Source organism: Podarcis tiliguerta (assembly GCF_965153285.1).
Source record: "Podarcis tiliguerta genome assembly, chromosome: 2".
NCBI classification, from domain to species: domain Eukaryota; kingdom Metazoa; phylum Chordata; class Lepidosauria; order Squamata; family Lacertidae; genus Podarcis; species Podarcis tiliguerta.
Window position 1 is genome coordinate 102040176 of NC_139535.1, and position 15291 is coordinate 102055466.

A 15291-nucleotide genomic window follows, 5' to 3' on the forward strand; every position below is an offset into this window, starting at 1 on the left:
AGGGAAGAGAAGGTGAAAGGCAAGGCAAGGCAATTGACCCATCTGTCCAAATAGAGTCACCTCTGTTCTGTAATCTAGACCAGGGGCTCCCAAGATGAGGTGTGCTTTCATCCAGGTGGTCCACGGCACGTCTGCGAAGAGCACTTACAATTTCAATTCTACAGGATTCAGACTGTAATTCAATAAATTGCAATGCAGCCAAATACAATGATCAATAGAATACAATGAAAACCCATGCAGCATCTAGCACAGTGCATTACAATTGCTTAAACAGTTATTATCATCTGACAAACAAGACTGCTTGTCTCCTTAGGTGTCCCCTTCTGGTGTCTCCTGGATGTGGTGCCTATCAAGAATGAAAAGGGAGAAGTGGCTCTTTTTTTAGTCTCCCACAAAGACATCACAGAGACCAAGAGCAGAGCATCTGCGGACAACTGGAAGGAAGGAGGTGAGACACACTGGCTAGGGAGAGCAGAGATTGTCCCATGGGCAGGTCATTTTAGAGAGTGAAACTTGCCAATTTCTTCAGCCAGGGGTCTTAAAAATAAGTTGTTGGGTGAAGTCTCATATGCTCAGAGACTTTGAGTCTGTTCATTGGGGGATATAGGAAGTCCAGAGCACTTTCCGCAGGGCCTGTAAGACAGAGTTGTTCCGCCTGGCCTTTGGCTTGGAGCCAATTTGATTCCCTCCCTCCCTCTCTTTCTTTTTTTCTTTTCCTTTTCCTCCTGCGATGAGGCTACATTTAAATATTTTAATGTTTCATTATTTTAATGTTGTATTTTAATTTTGTTTTTAAGTTGTAATCATTCAACTTGTTTTTATTACTGCTTGCAAGCCGCTCTGAGCCCGGCCTTGGCTGGGGAGGGCGGGGTATAAATAAAAATTATTATTATTATTATTATTAAACAACTTATCCAGCAGTACATCTTAATGATGTTTGCTTTATCCATTGTCTCTAGACATGCACTTACATGTTCAACATATTACTTAATGTAACCGCTCCACTGAGAATATTGAGTGGTTGGTGTATTGATTTTGGTCATTAGAATAGTTAAAGAAAGGGGTCCACGTTTCTTGGAAGGTATCTCTATTCACTGTGCCTTCAATTGTCCTCCTGTGTCTGGTGAAACACTCAGACATTGCTGTATCCCAGATATTATTTTCCTATAGGTTCAGGGGTATTTCAGTCTGGCTCTTCTACTGCTGAGCTATCGCTAATCGTGTTATGGTCAATAAGAAATAAACTGCATTTAGGAAACCATAGAATTTTAATTTTGCCTTCTGAAAATGTCAGGTAATGTGAAATAATAATAACAGCAACAACAACAACAAGTAAATAAAATAATATGAATATGTAATACAACTGCAGGTACTTGGCAATCATTTCAAATGATTTCTGTGCAGTTTGAGAAACATTTTGCTTACCAAGAAAAGATAAATTAAATTAATTTGACCCAAATAATATCTTTCGAATTCCCAAGACATGTTACAACTTTGTAGCACCCTCATTTTTGGAATTCAAAAGCTGAAAACATGCCCAAATTGGACTATGCTGGGGTAGCTAACACAATGCCTTCAGAATGCTGCTGGACTACAAGTCCCATCATCCCTGACCATTGGCCATGCTGGTTGAAGCTGATGGGAGTTGTAGTCCATCGACATCAGGAGAGTACCACATCCCCAAGCCATGGTTTGGACCAGAGAGGCCTGAGAGCTCTTAGAGATTGTGCAATGGAGAAAGGTCATATTTCAGTAGCTGGTAGAGAGAGGGAATCCTAGGGAAATTGCTGATGTGGGGAGTGTATCCCACACCATCCCCTATTTTTTTCTGTGCCTTTACATCTTTAGCGGGGCTTCACGTGAGATAATTATAGCAGATTTCCTTCCTTCTGACTACCAAAACATGCTGCCATTTTTAGTCTGCAATTCTAAAAGTGAGAAGCAAGCATTCCTTGAACAGATGCTAAAGAAGGTGTGAATAAGGACAGGTAAGGAGGAGGAGACAGACAGAAAAAATAAATAAAAAATACTGCTCCAAATAACTTGCAACTTTACCAGCAGAACCCTCCAGAAACACACACACACACACACACTGTAACAGAGTTAGCAGCTACCCCTCCCACACGGTCCCGGGCCTGGCTCCTGTGCCTTTAATAGCAGCGTGACAGGCAGAGATTCAGCAGGTGAAGTTTGTACCGCCCTGTGGAACGCCCTCCCATCAGATGTCAAAGAAATTAACAACTATCTGACATTTAGAAGACATCTGACTGATTTCATGACTGATATTTTAACGTATTTTTAATCTTTTGTTGGAAGCCGCCCAGAGTGGCTGGGGAAACTGTTATGTACTGAAGTTCTCACCCTGGGCCAGCAGGGGGATACTGTAGATAGTTATGCAAATAAGGGATCGAAAGTGACATTCAGTGATTGGATAGTTTTAGAAAATTGTTACAGTTACATTGCACTGGAGCTCTATATAAGCAGGCTGACTGAACCCTTCAGTCCAGTTCTGTCCTGGCCTGTGAATAAACAAGAGCTGTTGAAGAATCGCTGCGTCGTCTGATATGTTCACCCACAACTTAACAGAAACCCAGCCAGATGGGCAGGGTAGGGGAAAAAAATATTATTATATTATAATTATTATTATACCCACATCTCTGTGCTAGGAAAAAAACAGCTCTGTTTGGGTGCCCTGCCCACAGTGAAGTGGAAACCCTGTTTATTTGGCGTATCACGGCACATGCAGCGGTGAAAAGGTGGACTTGCGTTAAGTAACTCCCCCCCCCTTGCTGGAAATTATCTGAAAATGTTAAGCTTCCCCTTCTCCCCCATGCCAATGTAGTTTCTTAAGTACATTGTACTTTAGTGCTCTGGTCCTGTCCACATAATTTGTGATGGTTCTGGCATCTGCTGCCCAAGCCCTTCTGCTGATGCAACTGTGCTGTTTGTTCTCTGCTGCCTCCACATTCAACTCCCCTGCCGAGGGAAGCCAAGTGCTGCATTCTGAAAAAGTTGCCCATATTTTGGCATAATATACCGTATTTTTCGCTCTATAAGACGCACCAGACCACAAGACGCACCTAGTTTTTGGAGGAGGAAAACAAGAAAAAAAATATTCTGAATCTCAGAAGCCAGAACAGCAAGAGGGATCGCTGCGCAGTGAAAGCAGCAATTCCTCTTGCTGTTCTGGGTTCTGGGATAGCTGCGCAGCCTGCAGTCGCTCCATAAGACGCACACACATTTCACCTTACTTTTTAGGAGGGAAAAAGTGAGTCTTACAGAGCAAAAAATACGGTATGTTGCTTTTGCTAGCTGCAAAGAGGGACAGCGGACAGTGTAGAGAATTGGAGCCCTACCCTGCACCTGGGGAATCCTGCCCTCTCTGGCATCTGAAATTTCATGAAAACTGCCCGTTCCAGCCTCCCTGATGACTATTGTTCCCTATGTTTTTCATTTTGAAAGGAAACATGGTTGGACAGCAGCAACTTGCAGGTGGGGGCCGTGGAGTTAATAATAGTACAGTCGTACCTTGGTTTTCGAACAGAATGCTTCTGGAAGTCCGTTCGACTTCCGAAACGCTCGAAAACAAAGGCATGGCTTCTGATTGGCTGCAGGAGCATCCTGCAGCCAATCGGAAGCTACGGAAGCTGTGTCGGACGTTTGGCTTCTGAGGCAAAGTTTGCAAACAGGAATACCTACTTCTGGGTTTGTGACGTTTGAGTTCCAAATTGTTTGTGAACTAAGCTGTTCAAAAACCAAGGTACGACTGTAATATTTATACATACATACATACATACATACATACCCCGCCCTAAACAGGGCTGCCTTCAGATGTCTTCTAAAAGTCAGATAGTTGTTTATTTCTTTGACATCTGAAGGGAGAGCATTCCACAGGGCGGGCACCACTACTGAGAAGGCCCTCTGCCTGGTTCCCTGCAACCTCACTCCTCGCAGGGAGGGAACCACCAGAAGGCCCTTGGAGGCGGACCTCAGTGTCCGGGCTGAGTGATGGGGGTGGAGATGCGCCTTCAGGTATACTGGACCGAGGCCATTTAGGGCTTTAAAGGTCAGCACCAATACTTTGAATTGTGCTTGGAAATGTACTGGGAGCCAGTGTAGGTTTTTTAGGACTAATAATAATAATAATAATACCCTGCCCATCTGGCTGGGTTTCCCCAGCCACTCTGGGCAGCTTGCAACAGAACACTAAAAACAGAATAAAACTTCAAACATTATATGATCTCGGCAGCTGCTCCCAGTCACCAGTCTAGCTGCTGCATTCTGGATTAGTTGTAGTTTCTGGGTCATCTTCAAAGGTAGTCCCACGTAGAGCGCATTGCAGTAGTCCAAGCAGGAGATAACCAGAGCATGCACCACTCTGGCAAAACAATCTGGCCATTTTACAGAAGAGCCACACTTCAGAGACGTAGGTGGGCAGCGGCTCACAAGCGCCTCTGCAAAATCCCATTTTTTGCAGGTACAATAACAGCAATTGCACATTTCTGTCTGCCCTACAGGTGCACAGAATCATGCAATTAACACAATCGTGCAACTAACGCTGTATTTAGCTTGATCCTTGGGCACACTTACCGGCAATGTCTTTCCCAACCTTGAGATACTGAGCATTGAACCGGGGACTCTTTTTTTGCGTGCCCCTGAGCTTGTACAGAAACATTTAATTTTTCACCTAGGTCTCCCATTAACTTTACAGGCATTTGTTTGCTTTACTCTCTGTGAATTGTGCCCCTGGGTTTTGTGCGTGCAGGAAGAGGGTTTTTTTTCTTCTTCTACATTTGGAGATGCATGTCTAAAATAATGTGTTTATACTCCTTCAGAGCAGCAATGCCACACGGAGGATGGCATTACAGCCAATTAGTTCTGCTAGCTGGCAGAGTTACTCTGCTAGATGGAATTTCTGACAACTCCTTTGTGTGTGTGCAAGATTAGCATTGTTGCCTGTGCATTGTCGTGGCTAATGGGTAAAGAGGAGCGCATGCATGCCAGCGTAGAAGGAGGGTATAGACAGAAGACATACGGCAAGACATCCAGGCACACAGGAGAGATATTTCATCTGCCTTCAAAATCTGAGCAGGATTCTTACTGAATTCCATAGTGCTTAGAACTGAGCTATAGGATTGGCCTGGAAAGTATCTTATCATTATTAAGGACTTAGCATATCAGAGTGCTAAGGAATCAAAAGGTTTTGTGTCCCTTTTGTAGGAAATGCATCCGTGTGTGTGTGTGTGTGCGCGCGCACACACACACACACATATATATGCACACCCCTTGGTGATGTGATGTTAATGAGCAGATAAACATGAGTATGGTCATAGAATCATAGAATTGGAAGGGACACCACGGGTCATCTAGTCCAACCCCCTGCAATGCAGGGATCTCAGCTAAAGCATCCATGACAGATGGCCACCCAACACCTGCTTAAAAACCTCCAAGGAAGGGGAGTCCACCACCTCTGGTGGGAGTCTGCTCCACTGCCAAACAGCTCTTACTGCCAGAAAGTTCTTCCTGAGGTTTATTTAGTCAGAATCTTCTTTCTCGCACACAACTTGAAGGCGTTGTTTTGGGTCCTACCCTAAAGAAAACAAGCTTGCTCCAATGTGTACATGTGCGTGTGTGTGCTCATGCGCATGCTGATAGCCTTGTCATCAAAACTTAAGGATCTACATATGCACGGGATTCACAAGAAACAAAGATCCACTCTAGGCAACAATAGAGAGGAATGTGTGGAATCACCCAGAAATGCAGCTGTGTCTTTCAAAGCGTTGGTGCTGACTTTTAAAGCCCTAAACAGTCTCAGCCCAGTATACCTGAAGGAGCGTCTCCACCCCCATCGCTCAGCCTGGACACTGAGGTCCAGCTCCGAGGGCCTTCTGGCGGTTCCCTCCCTGAGAGAAGTGAGGTTGCAGGGAACCAGGCAGAGGGCCTTCTCAGTAGTGGCGCCTGCCTTGTGGAACGCCCTCCCGTCAAGGAAATAAACAACTACCTGACTTATAGAAGACATCTGAAGGCAGCCCTGTTTAGGGAAATTTTTAATGTGTGATGTTCTGTTGTGTTTTTAATATTCTGTCGGGAGCTGCCCAGAGTGGCTGGGGAGGCCCGGCCAGATGGGCAGAGTATAAGTAGTAAATAATTGTTGTTGTTGTTGTTGTTGTTGTTGTTGTTGTTGTTATTTTCCGCTGGGCACCTGCACACCTCAGAATTGCCCCTTCCATAAGAATGTAGAGGAGCATCTCTCGTCTTAACCCACCAAATGTCTGCCCTTGTCAGGTGGTCGGCGACGTTACAGCCGAGCTGGGGCCAAAGGCTTCAACGCCAACCGTCGCCGGAGCCGGGCTGTGCTCTACCATCTCTCTGGGCATCTCCAGAAGCAGGGCAAAGGGAAGAGAAAGCTCCACAAGGTATGTTTGCATGGGCAAGGGAACCTTTTTAGATTGCCTGGGCTGCTTGCAGTGCTTTGATGTCCACTTACCGTGTGGCCTGGACTGTGTTGATGCGGGGGCAGCAGATATGGGAGACAGCCCTGTGATTTGGAGTGGTGACCGCTCTTGTCCTTCTCTCCCCCCCCCCCACCAGGGTGTCTTTGGGGAGAAGCCTGCCCTCCCCGAATACAAGGTGGCTGCAGCGCGCAAGTCCCCCTTCATCCTGCTGCATTATGGGACCTTCAAGGCCGGATGGGATGGCCTGATTCTGCTGGCCACCCTGTACGTGGCTGTGACCGTGCCCTACAGCGTTTGCTTCAGCGGCACCAAAGATGAGGGGCTTCCGGAGGCCGCTCGGGCACCCCCCAGCATCTGTGATCTTTCGGTTGAGATCCTTTTTATCCTAGGTAAGGAGATCAGAATCGGACGAAAGACTGGGAAGAGGCCATTACTCACTGTTAGAACAAGCAGAAGGTCGTAGAATCAGAGAAGCGTAGAACTGCAGAGTTGGACGGGACCCCAAGAGTTATCTAGTCCAACCCCCTGCAATGCAGGAACCTCAACTAAAACATCCATGACAGATGACCATCCAGCCTCTGCTTAAAAGCATCCAGTCAAGGGTCTCAGCTTCAGTTCCCAACCCATCTGTCAAGGATCCTTCACGGCCAATGGAATGCATACAGCAGTTAGTTTACTCTTCGATGCCTTTTCTTTTTGAACTATTTTGTATTTTATTTTACAAGTATAAAATTATAACAATACAACCATACACATCCGCATTTAAATAAATCTCTGGACTTCCCCTCCATTTGTCCTATTGTTATCCTTTTCAACTGCATATTTTTTCAATAGTCCATGTTTTATATGGCTCAAATATCTCCATAACTCTTGCTACATTACAAGTGTTATTGCAACCCTGCTAAAGTTTTCATCTGCTTACAGTGGTCGCCAAGATAAATTATAAATTTCCCCCATTCTTTGTTAAAGTTTTGGTCTTCTTGGTTCCCGAGCTTTCCGGTCAGTTTTGCCATTTCGGCATAATCCAACAGTTTAGTTTGCCGTTCTTCTCTGGTAGGGGCTTCATCTTCTTTCCATCTCTGGGCTAGTAGCATCCATGCGGCTGTCATCGCGTACATACTCTTCGTTGTCAAAGAATGAACACTCACCACTGTTTCTGTGGCTCTGAATACCTGCACATGCCAGTCTAGAGTCTAGGCAGCTATTCCCATGTCCATGCTTCATGTAACACTTGCAGCAACTGAGGACCACTCCAGCAGTTTATGAACCTTCCCTCAACGGGCTGCGCACATGCCACCGGAGGCTATGCCCGCATGGAAGCTGCCTCTGCTCATCTCTCTTCCGTTCCCTTCTGGTTCTGGGAGACAGGGGCGCAGGAGAGGGTGGGGAAGCTCCTGGTTCCTACCCTTTCCTGGGAGGTGGAGCCAGAGGTCTCCGCAGTCAGTGTTAGGTAAGCACACCGTGGTTGACTGAGTAGCAGTATTTGCAAGATCTCCAGCCTCTTTTAATCCACAAGAAAAAGTTTACAGTGGTACCTCAGGTTACAGATGCTTCAGGTTACATACGCTTCAGGTTACAGACTCCACTAACCCAGAAATAATACCTCGGGTTAAGAACTTTACCTCAGGATGAGAACAGAAATTGTGCGGTGGCGGCAGCAGGAGGCCCCATTAGCTAAAGTGGTACCTCAGGTTAAGAACAGTTTCAGGTTAAGAACGGACCTCCGGAACGAATTAAGTTCTTAACCCAAGGTACCACTGTATTCACAATATGACCTGTTCCTGTATCCAGCTTGTGTGATTTGTTTTAACTTTTATACGGATACGGAGTTCCCTTTGTTTGTTAAACCCTTGCTTTGCAAGGGACCGAATCCGCTCACCTTTGCTGATGTCAGGATCTCTCTGCCAAGTTCAAGAAGCAAAATGGCTTTGTTCACATGTGTGTGTGCATGTAACAGATACCAGACTTTCGACAACAAAGAAGCAATGCGATATGCTGTGCCATGCTTGCCAGCTGCCAACCGTGGCTGATTTCTCCATTTGTTTATTTCGTAAAAGTTATATACCGCTTGATTGAGGCGGGGGGAGAAAACACCCTCAAAGTAATTTACTAAAAACTAAAACTATATAATTATTACTCTTCATTTCATTTCACTTTAGATTTGTATAACTCCTTTCTATAGTACTATACACAAGGCAGTTTATAGCAACAAAATATACAGCGAAGAACACACACCTTATAATAATCTGATCCAATACAAAAAGTCATAATAAAACATAACTTTAAAATGGAACGACTTATATCTTCTTCTTTCTTCTTTGGCCATCACTCATAGCCAAGTAAGATTGGTATTACCAGTGAGTCCGTAAGTGACCGTGGAGGCCAATTCTGGATCCACATGTCCTTCCACAGTGGAGACATAGGTTTCCAGGTGGGAGTTGATCACAGTGAAGGTTTGCCAAGCGTGCCTTCCTCTTAGCACGCTTCTCCCTTTCGTCCTGAGTCTGAGTGTCTTCAAAGCCCATGACACCTTTGGTAAAGGCTGTTCTCCAATTGGAGCGCTTGCAGGCCAGTGTTTCCCAGTTGTCAGTGTTTATACTACATTTTTTAAGGTTTGCCTTGAGACAGTCTTTAAACCACTTTTGTTGACCACCAGCATAACACGTTCCATTTTTAAGTTCGGAATAGAGTAGTTGCTTTGGAAGACTGTAATCAGGCATCTGCAACAGTCTATTAGAATATAATAGTATGCAATAAAATTAACTCTCAGAATATCAGCAAATAATAAACAGAAATTCACTCTTAACAATTACAATAAAAAATTACTAAACTATGATCAATAAAAATAACGGCAAGTCAAATTGCCTGAAATACCACAATACATACAAAACCATGTAAAAGGATCAAATTGAGAAACAAAGACACAAAACTTATAAAACTATTTTTTAAAAAATCCTAGCAAGTAAAACAAACTACAGTGGTACCTCGGGTTACAGACGCTTCAGGTTACAGACTCTGCTAACCCAGAAATAGTACCTCGGGTTAAGAACTTTGCTTCAGGATGAGAGCAGAAATTGTGCGGCAGCAGCAGGAGGCCCCATTAGCTAAAGTGGTACCTCAGGTTAAGAACAGTTTCAGGTTAAGAATGGACCTCCAGAACGAATTAAGTGCTTAACCCGAGGTACCACTGTATTTAATACGTTATAAACTGAAACCCACAATAACCTGAAAAGCACACCAGCATTCTAGATATCTGGGAAGGCTTCCCTATACAAAAATGCCTTTAGCAGGCACAAGTAATAATACAGTGAAGGCGCCTGCTTGATCTCAGTGTGCAGGCAGTTCCAAAGTTTAAGCGCTGGCACACTACCTCCTAGTGCTTACATGCAAAGGTGTAAAAGTTTCCCTCCCTCCTCTATCCCTCCTCTGGTGGTTCCCTCATTGCGAGAAGTGAGGTTACAGGGAACCAGACAGAGGGCCTTCTCGGTAGTGGCGCCCGCCCTGTGGAACACCCTCCCTTCAGATGTGAAGGAAATAAGCAGCTATCTTCTCTTTAAAAGTCATCTGAAGGCAGCCCTGTTCAGGGAAGTTTTTAATATTTAACGCTGTTCTGTTTTTAACACTTGATTAGGAGCCGCCCAGAGTGGCTGGGGAAACTCAGCCAGATGGGCGGGGTATAAATAATAAATTTTTGTTGTTGTTGTTGTTGTTGTTGTTGTTGTTATCTTCTTCTTCTTCTTCTTCTTCTTCTTCTTCTTCTTCTTCTTCTTCTTCTTCTTCTTCACAACACCAGGCAGAGATTCTGCCTAGCAAACTGCCTCCTCAACCAGCCGGCGCCTTTATAGCTCACATTACCTCACATTACCTCAATTCAGTAATTTCCAACAGACATTGTCTTCACATTCATTTCTGAGTCATCAAATGATAGGTCAATTGGTAGAGCGCGCGCACACACACACACACACACACGAACGAACACACAATACAACACTTTAGTGTGCAGTCATTAATTGCTCCCATTTATCAGGTGAAGCAGTTAAGGCAGAGCCATCTCCTTTACTATTCATGGTGCCTTTCAGCCCACAGCCTCTGCTCCTATGCCTTCCTCAGCATTTGAGCTGAAAGTGTGGGAATGTTCAGGGTGGCAGGAGAGGATCTATTGTTTATTAATATCCTTTTTACATTCCCCTTTTTATATGCACAGCAGATAGCTGGTTGCAGGCTCGTGTGAGCTTCTCACTAATATACAGTCCAGTCTGTCTCAGACTGAATCGTACATTCCTGGTAAGCTCCCTTGAATCCCTCTTAAAAGAATAAAGACACCAGAGTCTTATTGATAAGTAACAAAAGGAAGGTTTACTCATGATCAGGCAGAGCACAGTGTGATCCCTGAAGGCAGACTTAGTTACAAATATGTGCATGTGGATCTACCCCATAGGGAGGAATGATCCCAGTGCTTTGGCTAACTGGAAGCTAGCAGAGCAGTTCTAGCTAGAAGCTGGTCAAATGAAGAATATGAGTGAGGTGTGCTGCGTGACTCGTCCTTTTGTTACTTGGACAGGTTAGGTCATGCCCGCCTTCTATCACATGCAGAAGGAAGGATGCTCCAGCCAGGAGGAACAGGAACAGGAAGTTTTGATTGGCTGGACCAAACATTCCCTTGCATGTCTTCTCTAGCATTACAAGGAATGTTGTACTTGACTGCTCCCAGTGGATTACATCTCACAGAAAGGAGGCAGCCAATCCCGATTAAAGCTGTGTTTCTTTATTTATTTCCATTTAGCTTCACCGCAAACCATAGTCTAGCTCAGCGGTGATGGGGAAACATGCCCTGCTTGACTCCAACACCCATCAGCCCCAGCCAACATGGCCAACGGTCAGGAATTATGGGAAATGCAGTGCAACAGCAACCACAGGTGCAATTGCTGCGGACTTGCTCCTTAACATTTCTGCCCTTTCTTTCCAGATATCGTGCTGAATTTCCGCACCACCTTTGTGAGCAAGTCAGGGCAGGTGGTATTTGACCCTCATGCCATTTTCCTGCATTACCTGACCCGCTGGTTTGTACTGGACCTCATAGCAGCACTGCCGTTCGACCTCCTCTATGCTTTCAAGGTCAATGTGGTGAGTTTTTGGTGAGGCGCTGTGTTACAGGATGCAAAAAAAGGGCTGAAGTCTGCAGCTGCCTGTAGATCTCCCGCTGGTGCCTGGTGCCATTTTGCTGGGCAAAGCTGGTATTATAACCTAGTTGGGTTTGAGGTTTTCTCCTACATCACTCCCTGAGACTTGTCTCTCTCCCTCAACATTTAATTTACATGTAAGCAAAAACAAAACCTAAAAGCTGGAATATGTTTCTGCAGCAAAGTCGTGCCTTCCGTCCCTATGGATTACAAGAACCGTGATTCATCTGGCATGAGAGAAATCTACTCTGTATATGCTCAGAGGTGCTCTTCACCCCAGGCATGAATTAAAATAGCCCACGCTAATGCATCATACAGTTGATTCAAGTTATCAACATTGTCTGAAACACACTTCAGGGTCCTGTGAGGGCTAATAATCACTAGCATCTGGGCTTAAACAGTTTGGAAAAGCTGGCATGCCCTTCCAAGCTCAGCAATGGCCTGATAGGATTGGTAGAGTCACCTCTGTGGCGATGTACGGCCTCCTCAGCGGGAGACATTAATACAACGATAAAAAGAAACCAGCTTGCTGAAGATTCTTAGGTGATTGCCCAGACATGATGTTAAAAACATGAATACACTGGAATGCATCTATTTTTTGTTTTTCAAACCATAACAGCTTCAGCGCTGTGTGTGTGGGAGGACAAGCAGGACTGCAAATATGTGGGGAGGCGAGTTTCCTTTTTCCCCACCCCCTCCATGGTGCGGTTCTGCTTAAAACCCCTCCCCACTTCAAAACTGCTGTTAGCGCTAAGCCAGAAGCTTCCCTTTGCTCCTATGGAAATCTTCACTCTTAAACAATGGCATAGCGCTTCCCCTTTCCTAGGGGGCTGTCCTGCTACCTGGGCTCCAACCCAGTTTTGAGCTCTACCCACCCAGCCACATGCCCCCCCCTCCCATTTTTCAGATGACCTCCCAGTTTGTGGCAGGCCTATATCCAGAAATGTGATAATGAGACGGCCACTTGGGCTGTTGGCTGGTGCCTTGACGGAAACGGTAAAAACCTAAATCTAAGCGTGATGCACTTTAAAGCTGTTTAGCTAATTAAGCTAATTCATTAGCAGACCTGGCATATATTTTATTGTTATCCTTTTCCTTACTCTTCCCCCCCCAAAAAAATCATGCTTTAAATTTTGGGAGGAAAGATAGTAAACATTTTTTCAATGCAAATAGGGACATCCCATTCCACAACGATAATTTTACTGTTTATACCCCACATGTCTGACTGGGTTGCCCCAGCTACTCTGGGCAGCTTCCAACATATATAAATATATAATAAAACATGAAACATTCTCTGTACAGGATTGCCTTCAGACAGCTCGGGGGTCGGATAACTCCATACCCTCCAACATTTCTCCAATGAAAATAGGGACGTCCTAAGGAAAAGTGGGACATTCCGGGATCAAATCAGAAACAGAGATGGCTTCTCTAAATTAGGGACATCCCTGGAAAACAGGGACACTTGGAAGGTCTGAACTTGCATTTAATTCAGAGGGAGATGCATTCTGAAGGGGCAAGCTCACCACCCACCCACATCTGCTTGAAGCCCCATTCTTGAGGATCCCTTCTTCCATCACCAGGAGCGCCAACCTGCCCCCACAGCCGTGGGTGCCTGGGGTCATGCATGCCACGCAGCATGCTTTGCCCTGGGACCAAAATTTGTGGGTGCTTGTTCCCTTGATGGAAAATTTTGTGGGTGCTCGGGCACCCAGGGCCCCAGGTAGTTGGCACCTATGCCCATCACCCTCCCACAATTTCCCCTCCGTCAGCCCTCCAGGACCTCCTCTTCTTCCGTGGTTCGATTCCCACCCCGGCCCTCCACATTGCAGCTCCCCTCCGCGCCCGAGGGGGCAATGCAAGTTGACGCAACTTCTCTCTCTCTCTCCTTTTCCCTCTCCTTCCCACCCCACTCAGTACTTCGGGGCTCATCTGCTCAAGACGGTGAGGCTCCTGCGCCTGCTGCGGCTGCTGCCCAACCTGGACCGGTACTCGCAATACAGCGCCGTGGTGCTGACCCTCCTCATGACCGTCTTTGCGCTCCTGGCGCACTGGGTCGCCTGCGTCTGGTACTTCATCGGGCAGCGCGAAGTCGAGAGCAGCCCCTCTCAGCTGCCGGGGATCGGTGAGTGGTTGTTTTCCTTTGGGGGGGGGAGTCTTTGCTCTTTCCGCCAAATAAGCAAGCATTGGGACATTCAATGGGGGCGTGCACACGTGTGTGTGCATGTGCGTGCGTGCACACGCGTGCATGCAAACCGATGCTGCAGGTGCCACATAAATAATAGTCCTGGCGCGCACGCTCGCTCGCTTTCACTTTGGGGGCGATGAGTTCTCCTATAATTACTGTTGTCTACCCGACTCCTGGGACTGCGTGACGGCAGGCTTAGCAAGCAACCGCTGCCTTTACCTTGCCAAATCTTCTGGGACTCGGATCCTGACAATCAGCGGGCGGAGCCTCGGTGCTCAAAAGGTGGCGCTTATTGCCACTTGGCGCATCTCTCCCAAGCCCCTCGCTTACTGGATCTCGTGGGATTTACTGACACAAACGCACACCTTTTTCCTCTCCCCGCCCCCCGTCACTTTTAAAAAAGCAAGCAATATTTTCCCCCCTTGATAACTGCAGCTGGCGCAACTGATGTTGGCGGGGTTGTTTTGGGGCATGTTTTGGGCTCTTCTGTGCGCTGGGTTGTTTTTAGCAAGAGAGGGAAAGGGGCTGTTCGTGCATTTCTGTGGAGCTTGCCTGAAGATCCCAACTTCTCCTGGCACTTTGGAAAAAACCAAAGCGAGTGAAAGGAAACAGACCCTGCCTCTCCGCTGCCCAGTTTTCGTTGGCAGAGATAACGGTGGGCAGAGATGAGCAGGGATCTCGTGAAGGAGATGCTAGCCAGGAAGTAAGGCCAACTGAATTCAGTGGGGGCTTGTTGTTGTTGTTTAGTCGTGTCCAACTCTTCGTGACCCCTTGGACCAGAGCACGCCAGGCACTCCTGTCTTCCATTGCCTCCTGCAGTTTGGTCAAACTCATGCTGGTAGCTTTGAGAACACTGTCCAACCATCTCGTCCTCCGCCATACCCTTCTCCTTGTGCCCTCCATCTTTCCCAACATCAGGGTCTTTTCCAGGGAGTCTTCTCTTCTCATGAGGTGGCCAAAGTATTGGAGCCTCAGCTTCAGGATCTGTCCTTCCAGTGAGCGCTCAGGGCTGATTTCCTTCAGAATGGATAGGTTTGATCTTCTTGCAGTCCATGGGACTCTCAGGAGTCTCCTCCAGCACTATATATATATATATATATATATGCTTTCGTAGATTTTCACGGGTACAGGAATGCAGGTTTTGGTGTCCTCGGGTGTCTTCCCGTGTAAAAGTTGGGGTGTCTAGGCGACGTTTCGACGAGGTCTCACTCGTCATCTTCAGGCTGGTGCTTTCGGCTTCTTGTTACTGGAACAGAGCAGGATCTCAGTGTTTGAGTTCCTATAAATACTGTTGAGGAGGTGTGGTGTATAGCCTCCAATGTTCTGGGCAGAGAGGAGGTTCCCAGGCTAGTGTGCCTTTTCTTCTTTTGTTCCTTAATTACTTGAGGGATATCTTGAGTGATTTCTTGAGTGATTTCCTGAATCCCACTTAGGTGGGTCATTAGGTGTGGATTAGTTGCTAAAGCCTTCG

The 15291-nt window shown here is 46.2% G+C and overlaps 1 protein-coding gene across 2 annotated transcripts in view; it reads left to right on the top strand.

Moving 5' to 3' along the window:
* KCNH3 (potassium voltage-gated channel subfamily H member 3) overlaps positions 1-15291 on the top strand; it is a 142278-nt gene that overhangs the window by 38777 nt on the left and 88210 nt on the right. For both annotated transcript variants that reach the window (XR_014507992.1, XM_083427363.1), the window contains exons 3-7: positions 314-448; positions 6286-6416; positions 6592-6844; positions 11422-11579; positions 13550-13757. Coding sequence is in view for 1 of the 2 variants with exons in the window: in XM_083427363.1 (XP_083283489.1) it covers positions 314-448; positions 6286-6416; positions 6592-6844; positions 11422-11579; positions 13550-13757 (885 nt within the window). In the remaining variant the exon portion in view is untranslated. The remainder of the gene's footprint in view (positions 1-313; positions 449-6285; positions 6417-6591; positions 6845-11421; positions 11580-13549; positions 13758-15291) is intronic.